General features: G+C 44.3%; 1 protein-coding gene and 1 non-coding gene across 2 annotated transcripts; one reads left to right on the top strand and one right to left on the bottom strand.

Moving 5' to 3' along the window:
* Positions 1 to 106: 106 nt before the first annotated feature.
* MTG2 (mitochondrial ribosome associated GTPase 2) lies at positions 107 to 20,166 on the bottom strand. Its single transcript, XM_077117081.1, has 8 exons — positions 20,148 to 20,166; positions 18,881 to 18,969; positions 5,416 to 5,566; positions 3,719 to 3,866; positions 3,264 to 3,379; positions 2,374 to 2,592; positions 1,916 to 2,054; positions 107 to 971 (listed from the first exon to the last, which is right to left on the bottom strand). Exons 3-8 carry the CDS (start codon positions 5,545 to 5,547, stop codon positions 577 to 579), a joined length of 1,149 nt encoding a protein of 382 aa, XP_076973196.1. The 5' UTR covers positions 5,548 to 5,566; positions 18,881 to 18,969; positions 20,148 to 20,166; the 3' UTR covers positions 107 to 576.
* Positions 10,532 to 10,638, top strand: LOC143652504 (U6 spliceosomal RNA). The gene has a single exon (XR_013160734.1). It is a non-coding gene; the product is annotated as a U6 spliceosomal RNA (small nuclear RNA).
* Positions 20,167 to 20,695: the final 529 nt, after the last annotated feature.

The raw sequence follows: 20,695 nt of genomic DNA, 5'->3' as shown, positions 1-20,695 counted from the left end.
CCCTTCCGCTGTTGTGTGCCACCTCTGCAGCTGAGCGGGTGCAGTGTGGCCATGTGCTCTGGCATCGGTGCATGGGGGGTTGGGCGGGCAGCTGGATAACCCCTATCTAGAAGGGGTCTACCCTGTGACTGGCTGTCAAAACAGAGGGAGACAGTGTGGAGAAGCCAGGAGTTGCACCTGCTGAGCTGCTTCTGCTCAACTCCCCACAGAGTCTGCATGCTCAGCAACATTTTATATCTGTCAGCAATGTGGGTCCTAGGGCTATTTAAAGGTGCTAATTAACACAAATGAGTCCCATCTCAGCAAAACAGCCCATGACGCTGACAGGGCTGTGAAGCACTGGGGAGCAGACTGGGTGTTGGGGTGCATTCAAGGGAAGCTCCCAGTTGACACTCATGCTCACCCCCTTTTCCAGGACTTCCTTCTGCACGGTCAGAGGCACTACCGTTTGGTAACGAGGCTTTATTTGTGCAGCAACTGGAACACCCTCAACATTCTGCTCAGGCCCCAGCCCCACCATTCCTTGGCCGGCTCCTGAGCGTGGTGCTCAGTCCCTGGCAGGAGCCGGTGGCCCCACTACCACCTCAGGGACTCACGGCCCTGGCTCAGCTCAGCCCCCGCAACCTGGTCATGGAGCTCCTTCAGATGTAGTAGCAGCTCCTCCAGGTTCTGCCCAGTGGTGGCCGACAGTGCAATTACCCTCTGTCCTAGGCGGGCCCGCAGCTCAGGGAGGTGGGCTCTGGCCTCGGGGAGATCCGCTTTGTTCCCCACGATGACGTGGGGTCTCTCAGACAGGCCTTTTCCATACTTCTCCAGCTCGTATTTTAAGGCCTCAATCTGAGTCCATGGCTCTGGCAAGGAAAGATCTACCACGAACAGGAGGAAGTGGCAGCGCTCAATGTGCCTCAGGAAGGCAAGCCCCAGGCCCCTGTTCCGGTGTGCGCCTCGGATGATGCCAGGGATGTCAGCCACTGTGGGGAACAGGACACCAGGCCCAGTGGGTGAGGCCTCTGTGCAGAGGCCACTGCTGCAGGGGGGACAGGGCACCAGGCCCAGCAGGTGAGGCCTCCAGGCAGAGGTCACCGCTGTGGGGGGACAGGGTGCCAGGCCCAGTGGGTGAGGCCTCTGTGCAGAGAACACTGCTGCCCTTGTCTCTGGGAGGGGGAACCTGGAGCATGTGGCCATGCCAAATTTCCTGAGTTTTAAAACGTTCCTTTCAAGGAACATTAAACTGAAGAAGCTCAACTTACTGTCTGAGTGACTCGTCAATGACACCCAGGGTGTTCAGCTCACAGTTCTGCAAAATGCTTTGAAATATTTGGGTGACAAGTTTGGTGATGGAGCAATCTAATAAGGAATATTTAACAAATTCTAGCCTTTCTGCCTTCAGATTACTCAAAAATGGGGAAAATGGCTTCCTGTACTCTATTAATAATTTGATTATTGATAGAAATTATTATAGAGTACTCTGCAAATATAAAGTGCTATACAAATAACATTATCAGCAGGCTTACTATTTTTAACGGGTACATTATCTTCTGGGAAAAAAGTTTTATTCTCTTAAAAAGGTACAGGAAAAGCTTTTTAAATCCCATATTGTCTGCCTGACTGATGCTAAGGCACCAAAGAAGAAAGAAGAATAAAGGCAGAGAGAAGAAATAATGTTTTCAGATTTGAAGCTTAAACTCAAATTCCTGAATAGCTACTAAAAGATTTCTGAGGGATGGGGTATGAAACAAATCTAAGACCGAATTTGGATAGATAAAAGACTCACCGACATTTTTTAAATTAGGAAAAATAATGTTACATTTAAATAGGAAGTTAAATTTAAGAATGGTACTACCACTTTCCTGAATCACCCCTACTGTTCAAAGCAAATCATTCTCATCTTTCGGCAGAATTCCAGAAGCCTGACCTGCGATCTGTTGGTAGCCTTCGTAGTGAATGATTCCAACGTGGGGATTTAAGGTTGTGAATGGGTAAGGAGCCACGGTGGGTCTGGCATTTGAAACTGCACGGAGCAGTGAAGACTTGCCAGCGTTGGGGAATCCAACCTGAGAAAGAAAAAATTAAGATAGTCACGTCCTTAGTCATTCTAAGTCACATAAGGAAGTGACTTTGTTATGGCAGAAAGTTGGTAACTAAGATCAAAGGGAGAACTTCAATATCAGGGATGAATGATAAATGAGAGCACATGCTCATTTAAACTTAACAGCCCACTGACTGGAAAAAGTTGAGCTACAAATTTCTGCTCCTATTCTAGGAACAGGAACTTGTGCCACCATCCAGGGAGAACACATTTTCCAGAGTCAAATGTCTATAAAACATAGCCATTCCTCATGCAGGTGGTCAGGCAGCAGCAGATGGACCTACCAGCCCTGCGTGTGCCACCGTCTTGAGTTCCAGGAGGAGAACACGCTCTTGACCAGGCTGCCCAGGGGTGCAGGTGACTGGGGCACGGTTATCGTTGGCCAGGAAGAAGCGGTTGCCCTTTCCTCCCATGCCCCCCAGTGCCGCCACATACTCATCACCAGGGCAACAGAGGTCGGCCACGACTTCACCTCCCTCCTTCACTAGTGTCCCTAAGGGGACCTGCAAGAGAGGAAAGCGTCAGAGGGCTAAGTGCTTGACCAGGGAGTTAAATGCTCGGCCAACACTAAAAGAACCGCAGGCAGTGCAGTGTGTATCGCATGTTGGCGGCCAAATCTGGGACAGGAAGAGGAGCTGGGGGGACAGCTGAGCTCTGCTCCTCAGAGCTACGCAAACGACGGAAAAGGCCCCAGGGCCTTACACACATTGCAGACGGCACACGAGTCTTTTTCTAATCATGTTTCTAAAACCCAAGGTGAACTGAAGCATCAGAAAAGAATGTGAGGTGATCCAAGAGGAGTATAAACTCTTGGCTCACAAAGGGGGTGCCCCATGAGGTCTGGTGGGTGACAACAGCCTCCTCAGACAGAGGGGCTACTCACGGGGCTGAGGGGCTCAAGGAAGAGTGGTTTTGTGGGTGCCTCTTTTAACAAATTCTTGTTTCATGGTTTCGTGACTAGTTAATACATGCACCTGGTACAAGACAGTACAAAAGGCGCTGCGTGCAGCTTTGCTTTCTGGAGGTCTGCACTGGCCTCCCCGTCTCTCCATCTGTCTGCTTTGGCATCTGCGTTTCCTTCTCCTGCTGGCCTATTTCGGGTTGAAGGGAGACCCTAGACTCGCCCCAGCACTGCACAACAGGACCAGGGTAGCCGGCCAGGGTCTCAGCGTACCTGGACATAGAGGGGCCTGCCATTGCGCCCGTAGCAGTTTTTCCGGCCACCGTCCTCTCCGTTGAAGCCCTGGTACCGTGAAAGGACTGAGGACAGTGACTTCATCTGCCTGTCAACTAGAAGCAAGAAAAGGACTGTCACATTCCTCGTGTTAAATGCCATTGCCTGCGCGTCATCCACTCTTCTGTGTGGCTTTAAAACATTAACACACACAGGGCACGGAGTGAAACTAAAGCAGAAGTTATTTCTGCATGAGCAATGTGATGTTTTTAAAAACTAATTTCTTATTTTCCTCTAAAGTTGTTTTTTTGTGAGATATTTATAAGTGAATAGCCATGTGATTTAACACAAGTAACGTTCATACATCAGCTTTTACATTTGAATTCAGGCTGGGAAAAGAGGGCAAAGCTTTAGACCCCAAAGACGCAGATGCTGGCACCTCCCCAGGCACCTGCCTCTCAGGATGATGTGGCCGCCGCTGCCCCCATCACCACCATCGGGGCCCCCAAACTCCTTTCTGGGCTCGCTGTGGAAGCAGCTCATTCCGTTGCCGCCGTTTCCCCCACGGACACACACTCTCCGATGGTCCACAAAGTACCTTTTCTAACAGAGCACAACACAGTCTCCGGCATCATGAATAATTTAAAATTCTTTCAAGAGAATAAACATCTGTCTGAAATGTACCTTTTCCATCTATAATAGTCTTTTAAAATTAAAAGTTAATCATATTAATACTGGTAATCTCTCCTACAGTACAAATCTAAATAACACAAGTTACTAGCATTTATAGCAAATGTAAATCCAAAACACATGTAAGGGGTGGTCCCACTTCAATGCTCACTCAACATTTCTGACCTCTCATTCTGAAAATGAGAGTTGATTAGAAAAATTCCTTAAATAAAGTCTATTCCTTAAATAAAGTTCTTTAGGATGCAGTACTGAAGGAGCAAGTCAGAGGCTTTCTTGGGGCGATAATTAGGTTCCCAATTACAAAGAAAGAGCATTTTATATGGCCTGGCTAAAATGGGGCTTATTTTTAAAATGTACTGATATAAGCAGAGCCCCTTAACTGAGAGTAAATTTCTCTACAGGTCCCTAAGCTAGGCACACTGCAGCTAATGAATGAGAACTAACCAGCTAGGTTAATATTTAAGACATACTAACACCTGAGGGTTCAGCCGCCCGAGGCCCAGCATGCAGTTCCAGCCGAGGCCTGTGCCCAAGCCAGGAGGCCTCAAAGGGCATCAGCTGCTCTCCTTGCCATGGGCACAGGACAGGCGTCTCCCCAGGCCCTAGTGGGTCTCTGCAGCCCCTCAGCCAGGCCTCCCGGCCCTCTGTACCTCCCATCCACCATTTCATAAATGCTCTTTTCTTCAAGACATTACACAGATACCTTCAGTGTCTTTTGGCACCGTCACATGGGAAAACCATGAATTACTACTTCAAACTCTGAATATACAATTCTGACGTGTGCCAACACTATCAAAATCAGTCACTTGGATTCAATTTTTACATTTTGGGGGAGAGAAAGAAACCATGCACAAATTTCAGCTATTTGAGTAAATATACTCAATATCAAAGTGTTTTTTTGCCCAAAGGAAGTGCTGTTTGTCCTAGTAATGCTTATCTGGAACCTCTGCATGTAGGAGGAAACAAAACAGGTCATCGGTACATATTTCCTTAAATTTAGTCAAAGGTCATTGATGTTTAAACTTGAATAGACTATTTCAGTCAACATAACAAGAAAAACTTGTGAGGCTTAAAGGCTATAAAAGGAAAGGTCCAGCTCCACCCCCAGATGTTTTAAATTAGAAACTATTCACACGTACAGAGGAGTACACCTAACAGGACATCTAGGTGAATGATGAAATATGCACCCACATGGCCCACCCAGCTCAGAAGAGTTGGTGCTTTTAAAGGCCCTGACACCCGGTTCTGGCACCCTGTCCTGGCACCCCCTCCTGGCCTGGCGTTTAGACCACTGCCATCCTTGGCTCACACACAGACGTTAGTTTCATTGCAGCATTTTCAAGAAGCTTCCTGTATGTGTTCTTCTGGTGCAAAAATCAGGTCAGTGAAGACAAAGTAATGACGGTCCCGGTGCTCCCAGAGGGAGGAGGAAGGTATGTCCCTTGAAGTCCAGAGGCCTTACCAGTTTCTTTTCTGAAAGCAGTTTCTTCCCCTGCGGCTCCTGGTGCCTGGTGTGGGCCACGCAGTTGGCAGACAGGAGGCGGCCCCCGCGCCCCAGTCCCCCCAGCCTGGCCCACAATCCTGCCGCAATCATGACCCTGGCAAAAGTCAAACTGGAAAAAAAAAGAAACAAGGCTGAGTTTAAACATCAGTTGAACACCAAAGAATCCCAAAGAAGACTGTCCAGTTCACAGCAGAAGCTCAACACATGTTTCTGAAACAAGGAAACAAACGAACAGGCACGTTGGTCTCACCCAAGCACGGCTGCCGCGGGTCACCAGGTGTCTGTCTGTCCTCTCAGCCTATGCACTACTTGGGGCAGGTTTTCTGTCTAAAAGATTTAAATCATTAAATTCCCTGTAACACTGACATCCCCCCTACAGACCACCAGACATCTGCTAAACGAAAATCAGAATCTTAGGTCACAAGTGCTTACAAATTCAACACCCATTTATGCAAATGATACTGAGCGTTTGATTTTGTGCATTTTAAAATCGTTAACCTGGATTAAAGTAAGAATACTAAATAATGAAGGCAGAGGCGACGCCCCTGGACTCTGAAGCCCACCTTTGGCTCTTATCTGCGGTGCGGCCCCTGGGAAGTGAACTCACCAATCTTGCCTCAGTCTCCCCATCTGTACAGGAGACAGGGACAGCTGGGAGTGAAATAGGCTAGTCCCATGACCAAACTGCAGCAGGTCCACACATGTGAGTACAAGAAACGTGAGCAGATTTTCACTCATCTCGGGCCACTTAGGCGGCATCTGATGATTATCTGGCCACCTTCTCCCAGATGTCCCCATTCCATGTGCACATGCCTCGTTTTTAAGTATGATATAAATGTACACATACTGTTTAAAGAATAACGGGGAGGCAGGCCTGCATGCAACACACCCAGAAAGAAGCAGAACCTTCCTCTTCCTCAGGGTCCCCTGTGGGTACCTCCCAGTCCACACCCCTTCACCCCTTTTTCTTCCAGAACAGGAATCACTCTTTGTGGTAGTTTTTCCCTTAGCATGGAGCAATTTTACTTTTAATTTAGAAACAGTCACAAAGTCCCAGAGGTTGGCAGTAGGCACGAACACCTGGAATAAGTTGCCTCCACACTGCTTGACTGCCTGGTTCACTTGCTGAGCTTCCCCCACCCGAGGGTGGTCCCCGACACCAGGTGGGGCACGGTGGCCCTGCTGCTACACAGCCCTCAGAGCCCACCATGCCACCCACAACATGAGGGCCCGGCCACACTCCCTGTGTGGCTCTGGGGTCTCCCTCGGGCTGGACCAGCTGCTGCCTGGTCTTGGCCATCATGCCTGACATAGTTAGTAACTCTGTAGGGTGTCCCCTCTTGGTGGCATCTCCACGTGAGAAGACACAGGCTGTGCAGCTCAGCAGGAGTCTGACACAGCAGCGCTGCCGTCTGCTGACTGTCCAGTTTGTCCGTCAGTGATGTGCAGGCTGAGACTGGGTTGGGGGTCCCAGCCTGCTTGGCCACGGAAGCTCACTCTTTTCCTTGTTGGTGGTCAGTGCTATGGGGAAGTGCTTTGAAATGACCTACATGTATACTGTTCCTCATTCAATACTTGATTTAGCTGTCATTTTTATGGATCTATGCCCTCCTTTTTCAATGAGCTACACTCTTATTATCATTTATCTGGTTGCTGGGATTGTCCCTACTCAGTCAGGAGGCTTCTATGCTGCTGCAGAGTCTTCCTGACCTGTGCCTGGTGCTCTTCACTCTTCTCGGCGGGCTGCTAGAATGCTCCAGGCTTGCTGTGTGTGTTCCCTGCCTACAGCCAGTGGCTCACTGCTTCTACATGCTCTCCATGGACAGGGCTGCAGAGTGCATGCAGGTGCACACTCACGCATTTACACATGCACATTCACACTCACGCACACCCACACGCCTATATTGATAGTCATTTCTATTTATCCCAAGTTAAACATCTATATCTGCTGCAAACCGTGAGTTACTATCGAGATCTTCAGTCCCAACCCAGCACTAGCCCCTCTCTTGCTGTATTTATGCTGCCGTCCTCTGACGGTGAGGGCCCGGCTTCCATGATTCTTTATAGGGTTATTTATTTGTCTGCTCCTCTGTCCTATGGAGCCAGACCCTCCCCTCCACTACCTGCCTGCACATAGATGTTCTCTCTCTCTTCTTGTTATCTTTCCTGGAGTGTATTTTAAAAATGAACTCTACTTTGCAATAATTTTAGATAAAGAGAAAAGGTGCAAAGATATTCCCATAAACTTCTCAGCCAGCTCCCCTAATGTTAACATCTTACATGACCAAGGTGCATTTGTTAAAACTAAGGAACCAACACTGGTATGTTACCATGAACTAAACTCCAGATATGTCACCTGGGTTTCCCCAGCTGTTCCACTAATGTCCTTTTCCTGTTTTAGTATATTTCATCTACTCATCACAGAACAATAGTTACAAGGAGCTGAAAGAAAAGAACTGTCAAACCAGAATTCCATACCCAGTGACAAAATCCTTCAGGAAGGAAGGCAAAATAAGTACATTTTCAGATGGTAGGAAACTAAAAGAATTGTCACCAGTACACCTGCCCTACAAGAAATGCTAAGGAAATCTCTTCAGGCTAAAGGAAAATGACACCTGAGAGTAACCCAGATCTTTGGGAATGCATGGAGATCTGGGTCAATGTGAAAAACTGTTTTGTCCCTATTAAGGTTTTTTTGTTTGTTTTGTTTTTTTCCCACATGGGCAGGCACTGGGAATCAAACCTGGGTCTCTGGCATGGCAGGCGCGAATTCTGCCACTGAGCCACCATCGCACTGCCCCCATTAAAGTTTTAAAATATGATTAGAGAAAAAAATTACAACAACTCCCAGTGAGGTTTCCAATATATGTAGAAGTAACACGTGAAAATGGTACCATAGTCCCTTCACAGGGGATTGAAGGGATTCACACGATGGCAACACTTCTCCATTTTCTGTGCAGTGACTTGTTATCAACTCCAAGTGGATAGTGAAAGGTCAGATACGTATTTTGTAATCCCTAGGATAACTACTGAAAAATAATACAAAGAGATAAATCCAAAAAGCCAATGGACTAATTAAATGGGTGCTAAAAAATACTCAAACAATTCAAAAGAAAAGGGGAAACAGAGAAAAAAAAATAGAGGGGACAAACAGAAAAGAAATAATAAAATGGTACATCTAAATCTAACCAAAGAATAATTCCAATAAATGTCAATGGTCTAAACATTCCAATTAAGAAGCAGAGATGGACAGAAGGGATAAAAAAATGTTAGACCTACAAGAGACTAACTTTAATTATTAAGACACAGATAGGTTGAAAGTGAATGGATAGAAAAAGAGACCAGGCACACAGCATATATAAGAAGACCAAAGTGTCTACTTTAATATCAGATAAGACTACAAGAAAAAGAGTATTAACAGAGATGAAAAAAAAATTTCATAATGATAAAAGGAACAACTGATTAGGGGGACAAAACAATTATATATGTGCCTAACAAGACCTCTAAAACACATAAAGCATATCTAGACAGACTGGAAGGGAGAAATAAACAATTGTAAAATTATAATATGAATTTTTAACATCCTTCTATCAGCAACTGATAGAAGAAGCAGACAAAAGACAAAACAGTGAAGACATATTGGACAAAGGTTTGATTTCCTGTATATATAAAAGAAATCATATAACTCAACAACAAAAGAACAAACAAGCAAATTATAAAAGGGGCTAAAGATATGAATAGGCATTTTTCTGAAGAGCAAATACAGATGGCTCAAAAGCACATGAAGAGATGTTCATTTTCATTGGCTATAAGGGAAATGCAGATCAAGACTACAATGAGATACCACCTCACACCTATAAGAATGGCTGCTATTAAACAAACAGGAAACTAAATGTTGGAGAGGATGTGGAGAAACTGGGACACTTATGCACTGCTGGTGGGAATGTATAATGGTGCAGCCACTATGGAAGACTGTTTGGTGGTTCCTTAGGAAATGAAATACTGAGTTGCCCTATGACCCAGCAATAGCACTACTTGGTATATACCCAGAAGGCTGAAAGAAACGACACAGACACTTGCACACCGATGTTCATAGGAGCATTATTCACAATCGCCAAAAGATGGAAACAAACCAAATGCCCATCAACAGACAAGTGGATCAACAAAATATGTTATATACATACGATGGAATACTATGCAGCAGTAAGACAAAATGACGTCCTGAAGCACATGACAAGATAGATGAGTCTTGAGGACATAATGCTGAACGAAATTAGCCAGGCACAAAAGGACAGATACTGTATGATTCCACTTTTATGAGCAGCATAAAGATATAATCAGAGGCTTATAATACATAATATAGGGGACTTAGAGATACATAGAAGCTAGAGATGCGTGAACTGTTAGCTAATGAGGTTGAACTCCAATGTAAGGGAATAGATAGGAGCAAAGCTGATTCTCTAGTGGGTCTGGAAGTAACATTACCATACTAAAGATGAACAAGATTGAAAGGAGTTGTATAACCTATGTGTCCCACGGATTCACACTAGAAATATGAATTAGTTCTCGGAAGAATTACTTCAAAGATATGACTCTTGTATAAAGAGTGTTTAAGCCCAGGGTACAGGGGGAAAACTGCTATTGCATGCTATGAGCTATGTTCAAAAGGAAACCATCAGCACTACCACAGCACCAGCAGAGGTAAATAATGGGGAGAGGGACAAGAGTTAAGAGGAGGTTTAGATTTCGTATTTGGCGAGCGTATGTTTATTGGTTTTCTTTCTCTTGGGAACAACGAAATTATCTAAAATTGACAATGTTGATGGACTGCGGACTTTGGGCCTTCTACATGATGCCCAATGAATGCAGGTGGCTGAAGGATGATGCACTGATGGAGAAGTAGATTGGCAAACAATGGTGTATACTTATGAACGAAGGTTGTGCTGCTACAAAAAGGAACAAAGTCATGAGACATGCAACAACGTGAATGAGCATGTGGGACATTTGGTGAGACAAAATGAGCCAGAAACAAAAGAACAATAATGGTATGGTCACCTTTAGAAAATGCTTATAAGTGCTTGCTTCGGCAGCACATATACTAAAATTGGAACAATACAGAGAAGATTAGCATGGCCTCTGTGCAAGGATGACATGCAAATTCGTGAAGCGTTCCATATTTTTAAAAACAAAGAATAAAAAAAAAAAAGAAAAGGCTTATAAGAAAACAGGGGCCTAGACTGTAAGCTTTAGAATAGACACATTAAGTCTATAGTGGTGATTATGATTTCTGGATTTTGAGAGGCTGTTTTAAATATAAAACCTGATATTTAGAGACAAGAACAGGTTGGGGTTAAAGTAATTCAGAACATGGGGGTAAGGAAGACACTGTCTATATTTTAGAACCACACATACTCTTTCAGACCAATAGAAGAAAGATTTATTGGATCTGGAGCTGAAATTTTCTGTAGTGCATAATCTAATTCAATCTATCTGTATAGCTCATTTGAACAATTGAAATGCAGGGAGCACAGAATAAGAAAGAGGTCCTTTAATCCTGTATAGATAATTGTAATGCCTGGAAACATCCTAGAGTATATTAACCAGATAGTCAAAAAGTATTGGCAAAGTCCCCTGTGGGAGGTGAGAAAGAATATGGAACTATTAAACCTTAGCATCAGGGAATCCCCTGAAACTGTGTTAAACTTGAGGGACACCTAAATCAATAGGCCATTCCCTCGATCATGAGGCTTACTCTTGTGAAGCTTACGTAGGTAGCAGAGAAGCTTAGACTACCTATAGGCATGCATAAGAGTTACTCCTGGAGGACCTCTGTTGTTGCTCAGATGTGACCTCAGTTTCTCTAAGCCCTACTATGCAAGTGAACTCACTGCCCTACCCACTACGTGGGACATGACATCCAGGGGTGAAAGAAAACATGGGAGATGACTTCCAGGGATGAATCCAGACCTGGCACCGTGGGATCTACAATTCCATCCTGACCAAAAGGGGAAAGAAGTGTAATTAATAAAGTATCAGTGGCAGAGAGAGTTCAAATAGAATCGAGAGCTGCCCTGAAGGTTGCTCTTACGCAGGCTTCAGGTTAGGTGGACTTTGCTACCTATCATAACCTGCCAACCCCCAACCCTAGGATTCCATCCAATCCTAGGGTAATATATAAGATTCCACAAGGGTTTCATGCACTAGAGTAACTTTCCAGAAACCTACAACCTCCAGATGGGTCCCTGATTCAGATAAGTCCTGAATCCTAGCCCACCCTCTCCAAAACATCAGATAGTTCCATCTCCCTACCCCATATTAGTGACAGACCCTTCCAATATCAAAAATCTATAATTGCCATAGCCCAAACAACCCTAAAGAAAGGTATGAAATGATCAAATGTGACGGTGGAGTTATATATAGAAGACAGGATATAAAAAATGAATAGGAATGCTGAATCATTAAAGTGATACCTCTTTTAGTCTCCAGTATTTTAGAATAGCTAGAAGTAAACCTAAAATTGTGAAATTGTAACCCATGTCAAAATCTGAAATATGCAATACAACTAATTGTAGTACTGTGCTTTGAAATTTATAGCTTTTTTTGTATACATGTTACTTTTCAAAAAAAAAGAAGGAAGAAAAAGTTGATTGTGATGAAAAAAAATATTTAAGTCCTCTAGCCTCCTACATTCTGGAGCAGCTAGAAGGAAAAATATGAGAGGATCATCTGGTAGCCCATGACAAACTCTGGAATCTGTCCTGTAACCACTTGTTGAAGAGTGCTTTGAAAACTATTTCTTTTTTATTTCTTTGCTATGTATATGTGTTATACTATACAATAAAAAAAGTTAAAAAAAAAAAAAAACAGTGAAGACATAGAAAACCTAAACAGTAAGTCCTACAATATTGATCTACTTGACATTTACAGAACATACTGTATTTTCAAGGGCATGTGGAACATCAGCAAGATAACCCATAAGCTCATCATAAAGCAAGACAATAAATTTAAAAGGATAAAGTCCATATAGGAAAACCCCAGATATCTGGAAATTAACCACACTCTTCTAAATATAGGTCAAAGAGGAAATTAGTATTTCAAATTGAATGATAATAAAAATACCATAAAGTTCAAGGGATGCAGCCAAAGCAGTTCTTCAAGGGAAATCCATAGCTCTAAATGTTTATGTTAGTAAAGAAGAAATCCAAAATCAGTGACCTAAACTTCCAAAGCAGGAAATAAAAAAGCAAGCCTAAAGTAAATAGAAGAAAGGAAATAGTAAAGAGCAGAAATGAAATAAAAAACACAATAGAAAAAACAAAGCAAAAACTGGCTCAGTGAAAAGATAAAGAAAATTCACAGCCTCTAGCTTGAATGACAGAGAGAAAAAGAGAAAGCACAATTTACCAAGGCCAGGACTAAAACGGTTATCAACACAGACCCTGCAGGTATGAGCCAGAGTGCTGAGGACAGCTCTATCAACAAATGTAACAACTCACTCCCCACAAGAATATCCCAGGCTCCAATTGTTTAACTGTAAATTCTATCAAGCATTCAAGGAAGAAATAACACCAATCTTATACAAACTACTTCAGAAAACAGAGGGTGAGAACACCACATGACTCATTTTGCAAGGCTAGTTCATAACCCCAGTATCAAACCCTGACATGGCAAAAAAAGGAAAATTACAGACCAATATCCCTCATGGATACAGATGCAAAAAGTCCTCAGCAAGCATTACCAAGCTGAATTTAGTAAGTCAGAAAGGATGATGAACTCTGACCAAGCAGGGTCACACCAGGGACCAGGGTCACGGGTCATGCCGACAGTGAAAACACCACTGGGCTCCACCATCTCAAGGAGACCCATGATCACGCACAGGACAGCATTCGACAAGTCTTGAAAACTATGCCTGATTAGGGACAAAACAGGAAACCTCAGCAAATTGGAATCTGAAGGGCACATCCTCAGACTGGGGAAGGACATACAGTCCAAAGGCCTCCAGCCGGTGTCACACACAACAGGAAAGACTCAGTGTTTCCCTGAGATGGAGAATAAGGCAAGAGTTCCCAAGTTCACCTCTTCTAGGCAGCACTGTCCTGGCTGGAAGCTTTAGACAACGCAATAGGGGGGGAAAGGAGGAAGAAGTAAAACTGTCCCTATCTGCACAAGACATAAATATTTCCACAGAAAATCAACATCTAGAATTAATAAATGAGTTAAATCAAGGCTGCCAGTTACAAGGTTAACAAAAATCAACTGTATGTTTATATACTAGAAGCAAACAACTGGAAAATGAAATTAGGAAAACAATCCCATTCACAGTAGTGCCCCAAACAAGATGTACCTAGGAATAAATCTAACAATAAACATTCAAGATCTCTCCCTGGAAAACTATAAATTTTGCTGAGAGAAATTAAAGAAGGTCTAAGTAAATGGAAAGCTCTAGTATGTCCATGGATGGGGAGACTTAAAATTATTTAGACAATTTTCTCCAAATTACCTATAGATTCACAAGCTCCCAATCAAAATGCTAACAGGCATTGGCATTTTTTTGGGGTGGGTGGGGTGGGTGGTAGGAATTGTAAAGCTGGATTCTGAAATGTAAATGGAAGTACAAAGAACCCAGAATAACCAGGACAAATTCAGAAAAAGTGAAGTTGGAGGACTGACTCTATCTGATCTCAAGACTTGCTGCAGTAATCAAGCAACTGGGTGCTAGCAAGATGGAGTGGGGCAGCAGGGAGAGGCTGGCAGGTAGGGCCAAGTGCTTTCTAAGAAAGGTGCTAGGCAGTGCCACAGGGAAAGGGTGGATTTTTTAACCAATGATGCTGTATCGACTGGGTGTCTATATGGGAAAAAAATGAGCCTTACCACCTTACCAGAACCTTTCCAGGACCTTACAGAAAAATCAACTCAAAATTGATTGCAGACATACACGCATGACCTAAAATTATAAAATTTCTAGAAGAAAACATAGAACAAAATCTTTTAAATCCTGGAGTTGGCAAAGGTTTCTTAAATAGAACTCATGAAAAAGCAGGAACCATAAAAGAAAAAGGGGATAATCTGAGCTTCTTCAAAATTAAAAATGTTTGTTGTTCCTAAATCAACATGAAGAAAATAAAAATGTAACCCACAGACTAGGAGATCAAAGAACTTGTATCTAGACAATAGAAAGAATGCTATAACAACTCAATAATAAGGAATAGCACAAATAAAAATGGGCTTTAAAAGATGTGAATTGACACATTACAAGAGAAATGTGAGTGGCAAAGAAGCATATGAAAAGACACCCAATATCATTAGTCCTCAGGAAAATGCAAATGTCAAAAAAACAACCACAAGACACCACTGCACAAGAATGGCTAAAAAAAAAAAAAAAAGACCATCCCAAGTATTAACTAAAATGTGGACAATGGGAATTCTCGCCACTGCTGGTGAGAATGCAAACTGTAGTCATTTTAGAAAACAGTTTGACAGATTCTTTAAAAAGTAAACACACAAAAGAACACCCAGCCCAGCACCCGCACAAAGGATTGTACATAAATGTTCGCAGAAACAACCCAAAGTTCACAAGTAGGTGAGTGCACAGGTGAGCTGGGAGGCTTGCTTCCGGCAAGAAGGAACTGGCTTCCAGCCCTCATAACCACACACATGGAGTGCAAAACTGTTAACACTGAGTCAAAGAATCTGGGTCAAAAAGGCCACATGGCGTAAGATCCCATTTATGTATAATTCTAAAAAATGCAACCTAATCTAACCTAATCTACAGTGAGAGGAAGACCATGGACACCTGCGTGGGGGAGGGCAGGATGGATGACAAGGGAGCACAAGAATCCTTAGGATGTGATGGGAATGTGTTCTCTGGGCTGCAGTGATGGTATGTAGAAATGTCGAAACAGATCAAAGTGTACACGTACCCCCAGGGTTCACTCTGGGGTACACTTTGAGTTACTTCTCAAATTGCCTTGGGTTGGTGCAGGGTCTGGCTGGTGCTGGGCGCTTGGTAAATGTTGGTCATATTATTAGGGCCAGGCGAGCAATCAGAAGGTTCTTCTTCCTTGACTGAGAGTATCTTCACGTTAAAACAATTATTTCCTGAGGGTCTGCCAAGGTCTGGCACTATGCGAGGGGAAGACAACTGTAAGGACATTACTGGACCTTGTATGCCAAGTGACGCTAGATGAACATCTGTAGAACAACAAATAAAAAAGAGAAGCAACCAATAGTAATAAAGCAGCTGGCTTCTGAGCGCCTCACTCTGTGCAGATACTGCGCAAGGTATTTTTCGAGGATTAACGTCTTTAGTCCTCATAACAACTCTGTGAAAAAAGTACTTTTATATCCCCAATTTACAGAGGACAAAACAGAGGCAAAAAGAGATGAAGTAACTTACTCGCAGTCACAGAGATGGGAAGGGGTGGGAGTGGAGAGTGAGGGCAGAGGTCTGAGGAAAACGACTCACCAGGCACAAGTCCACGCATCACCCTGCTAAGCCTGCTGGAAGCTACGTACCCCTCATCCCGGATGCACCTGAACCCAGGCTTCCCAGTACTGCTGCCTGGACACCTGAAGCAGCAGTCCTGAGACCTCAACTCAGAATGTTGCTTAATTGGGCATACATCCTCTATTTTGCCTTTCTGATTTCTGTTTGGGTAGACGCCTGACCTCATACCCGAGTGCTGTGCCCCTCCCATGCCAAGCAAACAATAAATTCACCTTTGTCTCCTGCTTTTTGGTGGTCTGTTTGCCTTCCTACAAAACTACACCTGCACTTTTCCAAAATGGTAACTACCAGCCAAAAGTGGTACTTATGTTCAAGTTAATGAAAAGCAAAACTTAAAGTCCAGCTCCTCATTTCGAGTGCTCATGGCCACCGTAGCTGCCACAGGGGACACTGCAGATTAGAACCTTTCCGTCATCACAGAAAGTTCTGTCAGGCAGCACTGGTTTACGCCATGCAGTGGGTGCCCAGAAAAGCTGACTCCAATTTCTCCTCAGAGGGTTTATTTACTGGGCACAGTTTGGTACAGAGCAGAAGGCAAGACAGTGGTGAGAGCCCAGGACTGGGATCTGACAGAACATTCTATGATCACAGGGACAGGCTCTGACAATGCCTGGACAGGAGCTCATTAAATGGTAAGGGCTCTGCAGTAGTAACATCACTGCTTGTCCCGTAAAGGGCTGAGCTCGATGTCTCTGGGTCTGCACAAGTCATCACCTGCCAGGAGTCTCTTCCAAGCTCCTGAAGTGACTCTCAACATTTATTCCTCACAGCAGGGGTAACACTGCACACCAGCTATCTTCCAGTGTTTGTTCTTCCAGACCCACTTTCTACCCTTCTGCATCCTGTTCTGGATGACCAACCATTGCCATCTGACCCTCTGGCTCCTGGCTGGATAACTCCAGCAGAGTGGAGGAAGGACCAGTAGGGCAGGATATTTATTTCCCTCCTCTCCAGGGGTCCCACAACTGGTGGTGATGCTTCCAGTCAAGGAAACCCTCTCTAGCTGACACCCTCCTGCTTCTGGAAACTACTACCTCCCTGTTCCTTTGGAGACTGGGGTTAGAAGTAACTCCACAGATAGCAGCCCAGGTTATCGTCCCAAGTTGGTCACACTTTTGAAAGTGTTCCCCTATAAACCTTCCTTCATTCATGCAAATGTGTGTGTGCCACCTGTCCCCTGACTGTTCCATTTTTTTTATGCCAATTTTACAGCAGCAGAGGATGAGGCTTGGAGAACTTAAGTTACCAACCCAAAGTTACAGTCTCCCTTGGCTTCTTTGAAATGCTGCTGGCATCTAAATTTTACAGCAGGAACCTTCAACTGAGGCACGCAGGCACAAGGACTCCCCAAGGGAGCCCTGGCAAGGACACTCTTAAAGGTATGCAATTGCTGTGCCTCAACTTCCAATACATTCTTTCCTAAAACGGACTGCCTGAGAATGAATAAACCCATTCTCATCCAGCAAAACTCATACACGGATAAATGGACTGAGATGGAAAACAAGTTACCTTAGCCAGAACTGCTTTTATAATTAAACTTTATTTTCATTAATAAATGTCTTACCAACGCATAACTCATGGTGCTTTTTGTAACTATGTCCTATAGTCATTGTACAGAAGTAGCCAGGAGAAAATGTTTAATACAACAGAAACTTGGGTCAAAGGGAATTTCTAAAAAACGTGCGTTTGAACTATGCCTGTCATCGTGGCAGAGCCATATTAGGTGATTAATAAAAGACATTCAGCCACTTCCCAGGGTGAAAACAGAAAAGAAAAACAGTTCCAAAAGGTCCCCCTGATTAACACTAGAAATATACATTAGTTCTTGCAAAAACTACTTCAAAGATATGATTCATGTACAAAGAGTGTTTAGGTCCTGAGTACAGGGGGAAAACTGCTATTGCATGCTATGGCCTATGTTTAAAAGGAAACCATCAACACAACCACAGCAACAGCAGAGGTAAATAATGGGGGGAGGGACAAGGGTTAAGAGGAGGTTTAAGATTTCCTATTTGGTGAGGGTGTGTTCATTGGTTTTCTTTCTCTTGGGAACAATGAAATTATCCAAAATTGAGAGTGTTGATGGACTGTGGACTTTGGGCATTATATATGAGGCCTGATGAATGCAAGTGGCTGAACGATGCACTGACTGAGAAGCAGATTGGTGAATGATGATGTATTCTTACAAACGAATGTTGTGCTGCTACAAAAAAAGGAATGAAGTCGTGAGGCAAGCAAGGATGTGAATGAACATGTGGGACATTTGGTGAAGTAAAATAAGCCAGAAACAAAAGAACAACAATGGTATGGACTCCTTTAGGAAATGCTTACAAGAAAGCAGGCACCCTGATTGTAAGCTTTTATAGCAGACACATTAGTCTGGAGTGGTAATTATTATTTCTGGATTTTGAGAGGCTGTTTTATATTTGCATAACCTGGTATTCAGAGATAAGAATGAAGGCGACCAGGTCAGGATTAAGGAAATTTAGAACACAGAGGGTTAAGGAAGACATGGTCTATATTTTAGAACTTCACCTACTATTTAAGACCAAAGGAAGAAAGGTTTATTTTGTCCAGAACCTAAATTTTCTGTAGCACATAATCTACCTCAACCTGTCTAGACAGCTCATTTAAACAATCGAAACACAGGGAGCCCAGAATAAAAATGATGGCCTTTAATCCTGACTAGCTTAATGTAATGCCTGGATATATCCCAGAATATATTAAGCAGATAATCAAAATGTATTGCCAAAATTTCTTGAGGGATGAGAGAAAAAATACGGAACTAATAAACTTTACCACAAGGAAACCAGATACTCCATCAAATTTTAGGACACCCAAATCAACAGGACAAGCCCTTGATCTTGAGGTTTGCTCTTGTGAAGTTTACGTATGTAGTAGAAAAGCTTATCCTACCTATAAGTGTGCCTAAAAGTCACCGGCCGAGGACCTCTTTTGTTGCTCAGATGTGGACTCACTCTCACTGTGGGATCAACAATGCCATTCTGACCAAGAGGAGGAAGAAAAGTACAACAAAATAAGGTATCAGTGGCAGAGAGAGTTCAAATAGAGTTGAGAGGCTACTCTGGAGGTCACTCTTATGCAATCTTCAGTTAGACATTGCTACCTATCATAACTTGCCAACCCCCAACCAAAACCATTCAAGCCAATCCTGTAGAACACCTAGGGCAATATATAAGATTCTATAAAGGTTCTATGCACTGAACTTTCCAGAAACCTACCACCTCCAAACAGGTCCCTGGACAAGATAAGTCCTGTAACCAATAAGGGCCAGCCTCTCTAGAACATCAGTTAGTTTCATATCTCTACACCTATTACTGACAGACCCTTCTGACATGAAAAAGTTAGAATGGGAATAGCCCAAATACCCCACATAGAGAGGGACAGAAAGATCAAAGGTGATGGCGGAGTTATACAGAGAAGACAGGATTTAATAAATGAATATGATTGCTCAATCATTAAATTGATATTACTTTTAGTCTCCAGTATCTTAGAGCAGCTAGAAGTAAAAACCTAAAATTGCGGAATTTTAACCCATGTCAAAGTCTGAAATATGTTCTATAACTAATTGTAGTGCTGTGCTTTGAAATTTATTGTTTTGTATATATGTTATTTTTCACAAAAAAGAAAGAAAAAAAGTCCATTGCGGTGACAAAAAAATATTTAAGCCTTCTAGCCTCTTATATCCTGGAGCACCTAGAAGGAAAAATCTGAGGTTCGCATGGTAGCCTATGACAAACTCTGGGATGTCCTGGAATTACTTGTTGAAAAGTGCTTTGAAAACTTGCTTTTTTATTTCTTTGCTTTGTATATACGTTATATTATACAATAAAAAGGGGGGGGGGGCCCAGAGTGAACTTTCCCATTAACTGGGAGCACAGGCTTCAATCCTAAAGACCCCCATGAGCGAACTCCCAGTAGGCGGGGCTGCGCCTCGCGATAGCGCGTCCTCTACCTCTGCAACGATTTACGCTACATTCTCGCGCACTCCGGCGCGCACCGGTTCCCCAGCGACCATCGGCGACCACCGAACGCCTGACTGGGCCCCGCGCGGCAGACCACCCTTCGCTTGCCAGCGGCCCTTCGGGGTAAACCCGCCGCCCCCCGCGCGCCCCCGAGCCGCTGCAGCCCCCAAGTCCGCATCCCTCACGCCAGCACTCACCGGCTCGGAAGGGAACACTGCTTCCGGGGCACTCCGCTACTCTGCCCTCTAATCACTTCCGGCCCCCCTTCCCCGGCGATCTTGTCCCGCCCCTCTCGTGGCCCAGTCTCCTGGCTCTGGTCGCGCCTGCGCAGGACCTCACCGGCGCGCACGTGCAACAGCGCGGGGCCAAGCTCAGCCCAGAGAGCATCGGCGGGAAGTAGAGGCGGGGGCAGCTCCTGGAGTGGTCCCCTCCCGCCAGGACGGTGCTGCATGACCACCCCTGAGCAGGCCGATTGCCCGAGGACCCCTGTGTGACTGCGGCGGGCGAGGGGGAGCAGCGTGGGGTCGGACCCCAGCCCTCAGGGCACAGAAGTGGGGTGGGGAGGGCAGCGATCAGCCAGCTGCAGCCTGGCCCCCAGCCTGAAACCCGTCCCCCACGGTGCCTACTGCTGAAGCAGGTGTGGTGGCCTTCGAACCCTGGCCAGGGGCCAGGTGCTCCTTGAAAGGGGGTTGTCAGGTGCGGGTACCTTAAGGGCCACAAAGTCCTAGTGATAACTGTTTGCTAA

The sequence above is a fragment of the Tamandua tetradactyla genome, chromosome 1 (genome assembly GCF_023851605.1).
Source record: "Tamandua tetradactyla isolate mTamTet1 chromosome 1, mTamTet1.pri, whole genome shotgun sequence".
Taxonomy (NCBI): Eukaryota; Metazoa; Chordata; class Mammalia; order Pilosa; family Myrmecophagidae; genus Tamandua; species Tamandua tetradactyla.
Note: the sequence above shows the minus strand (reverse complement) of the source record. Positions and strands in the feature narration are given on the sequence as shown.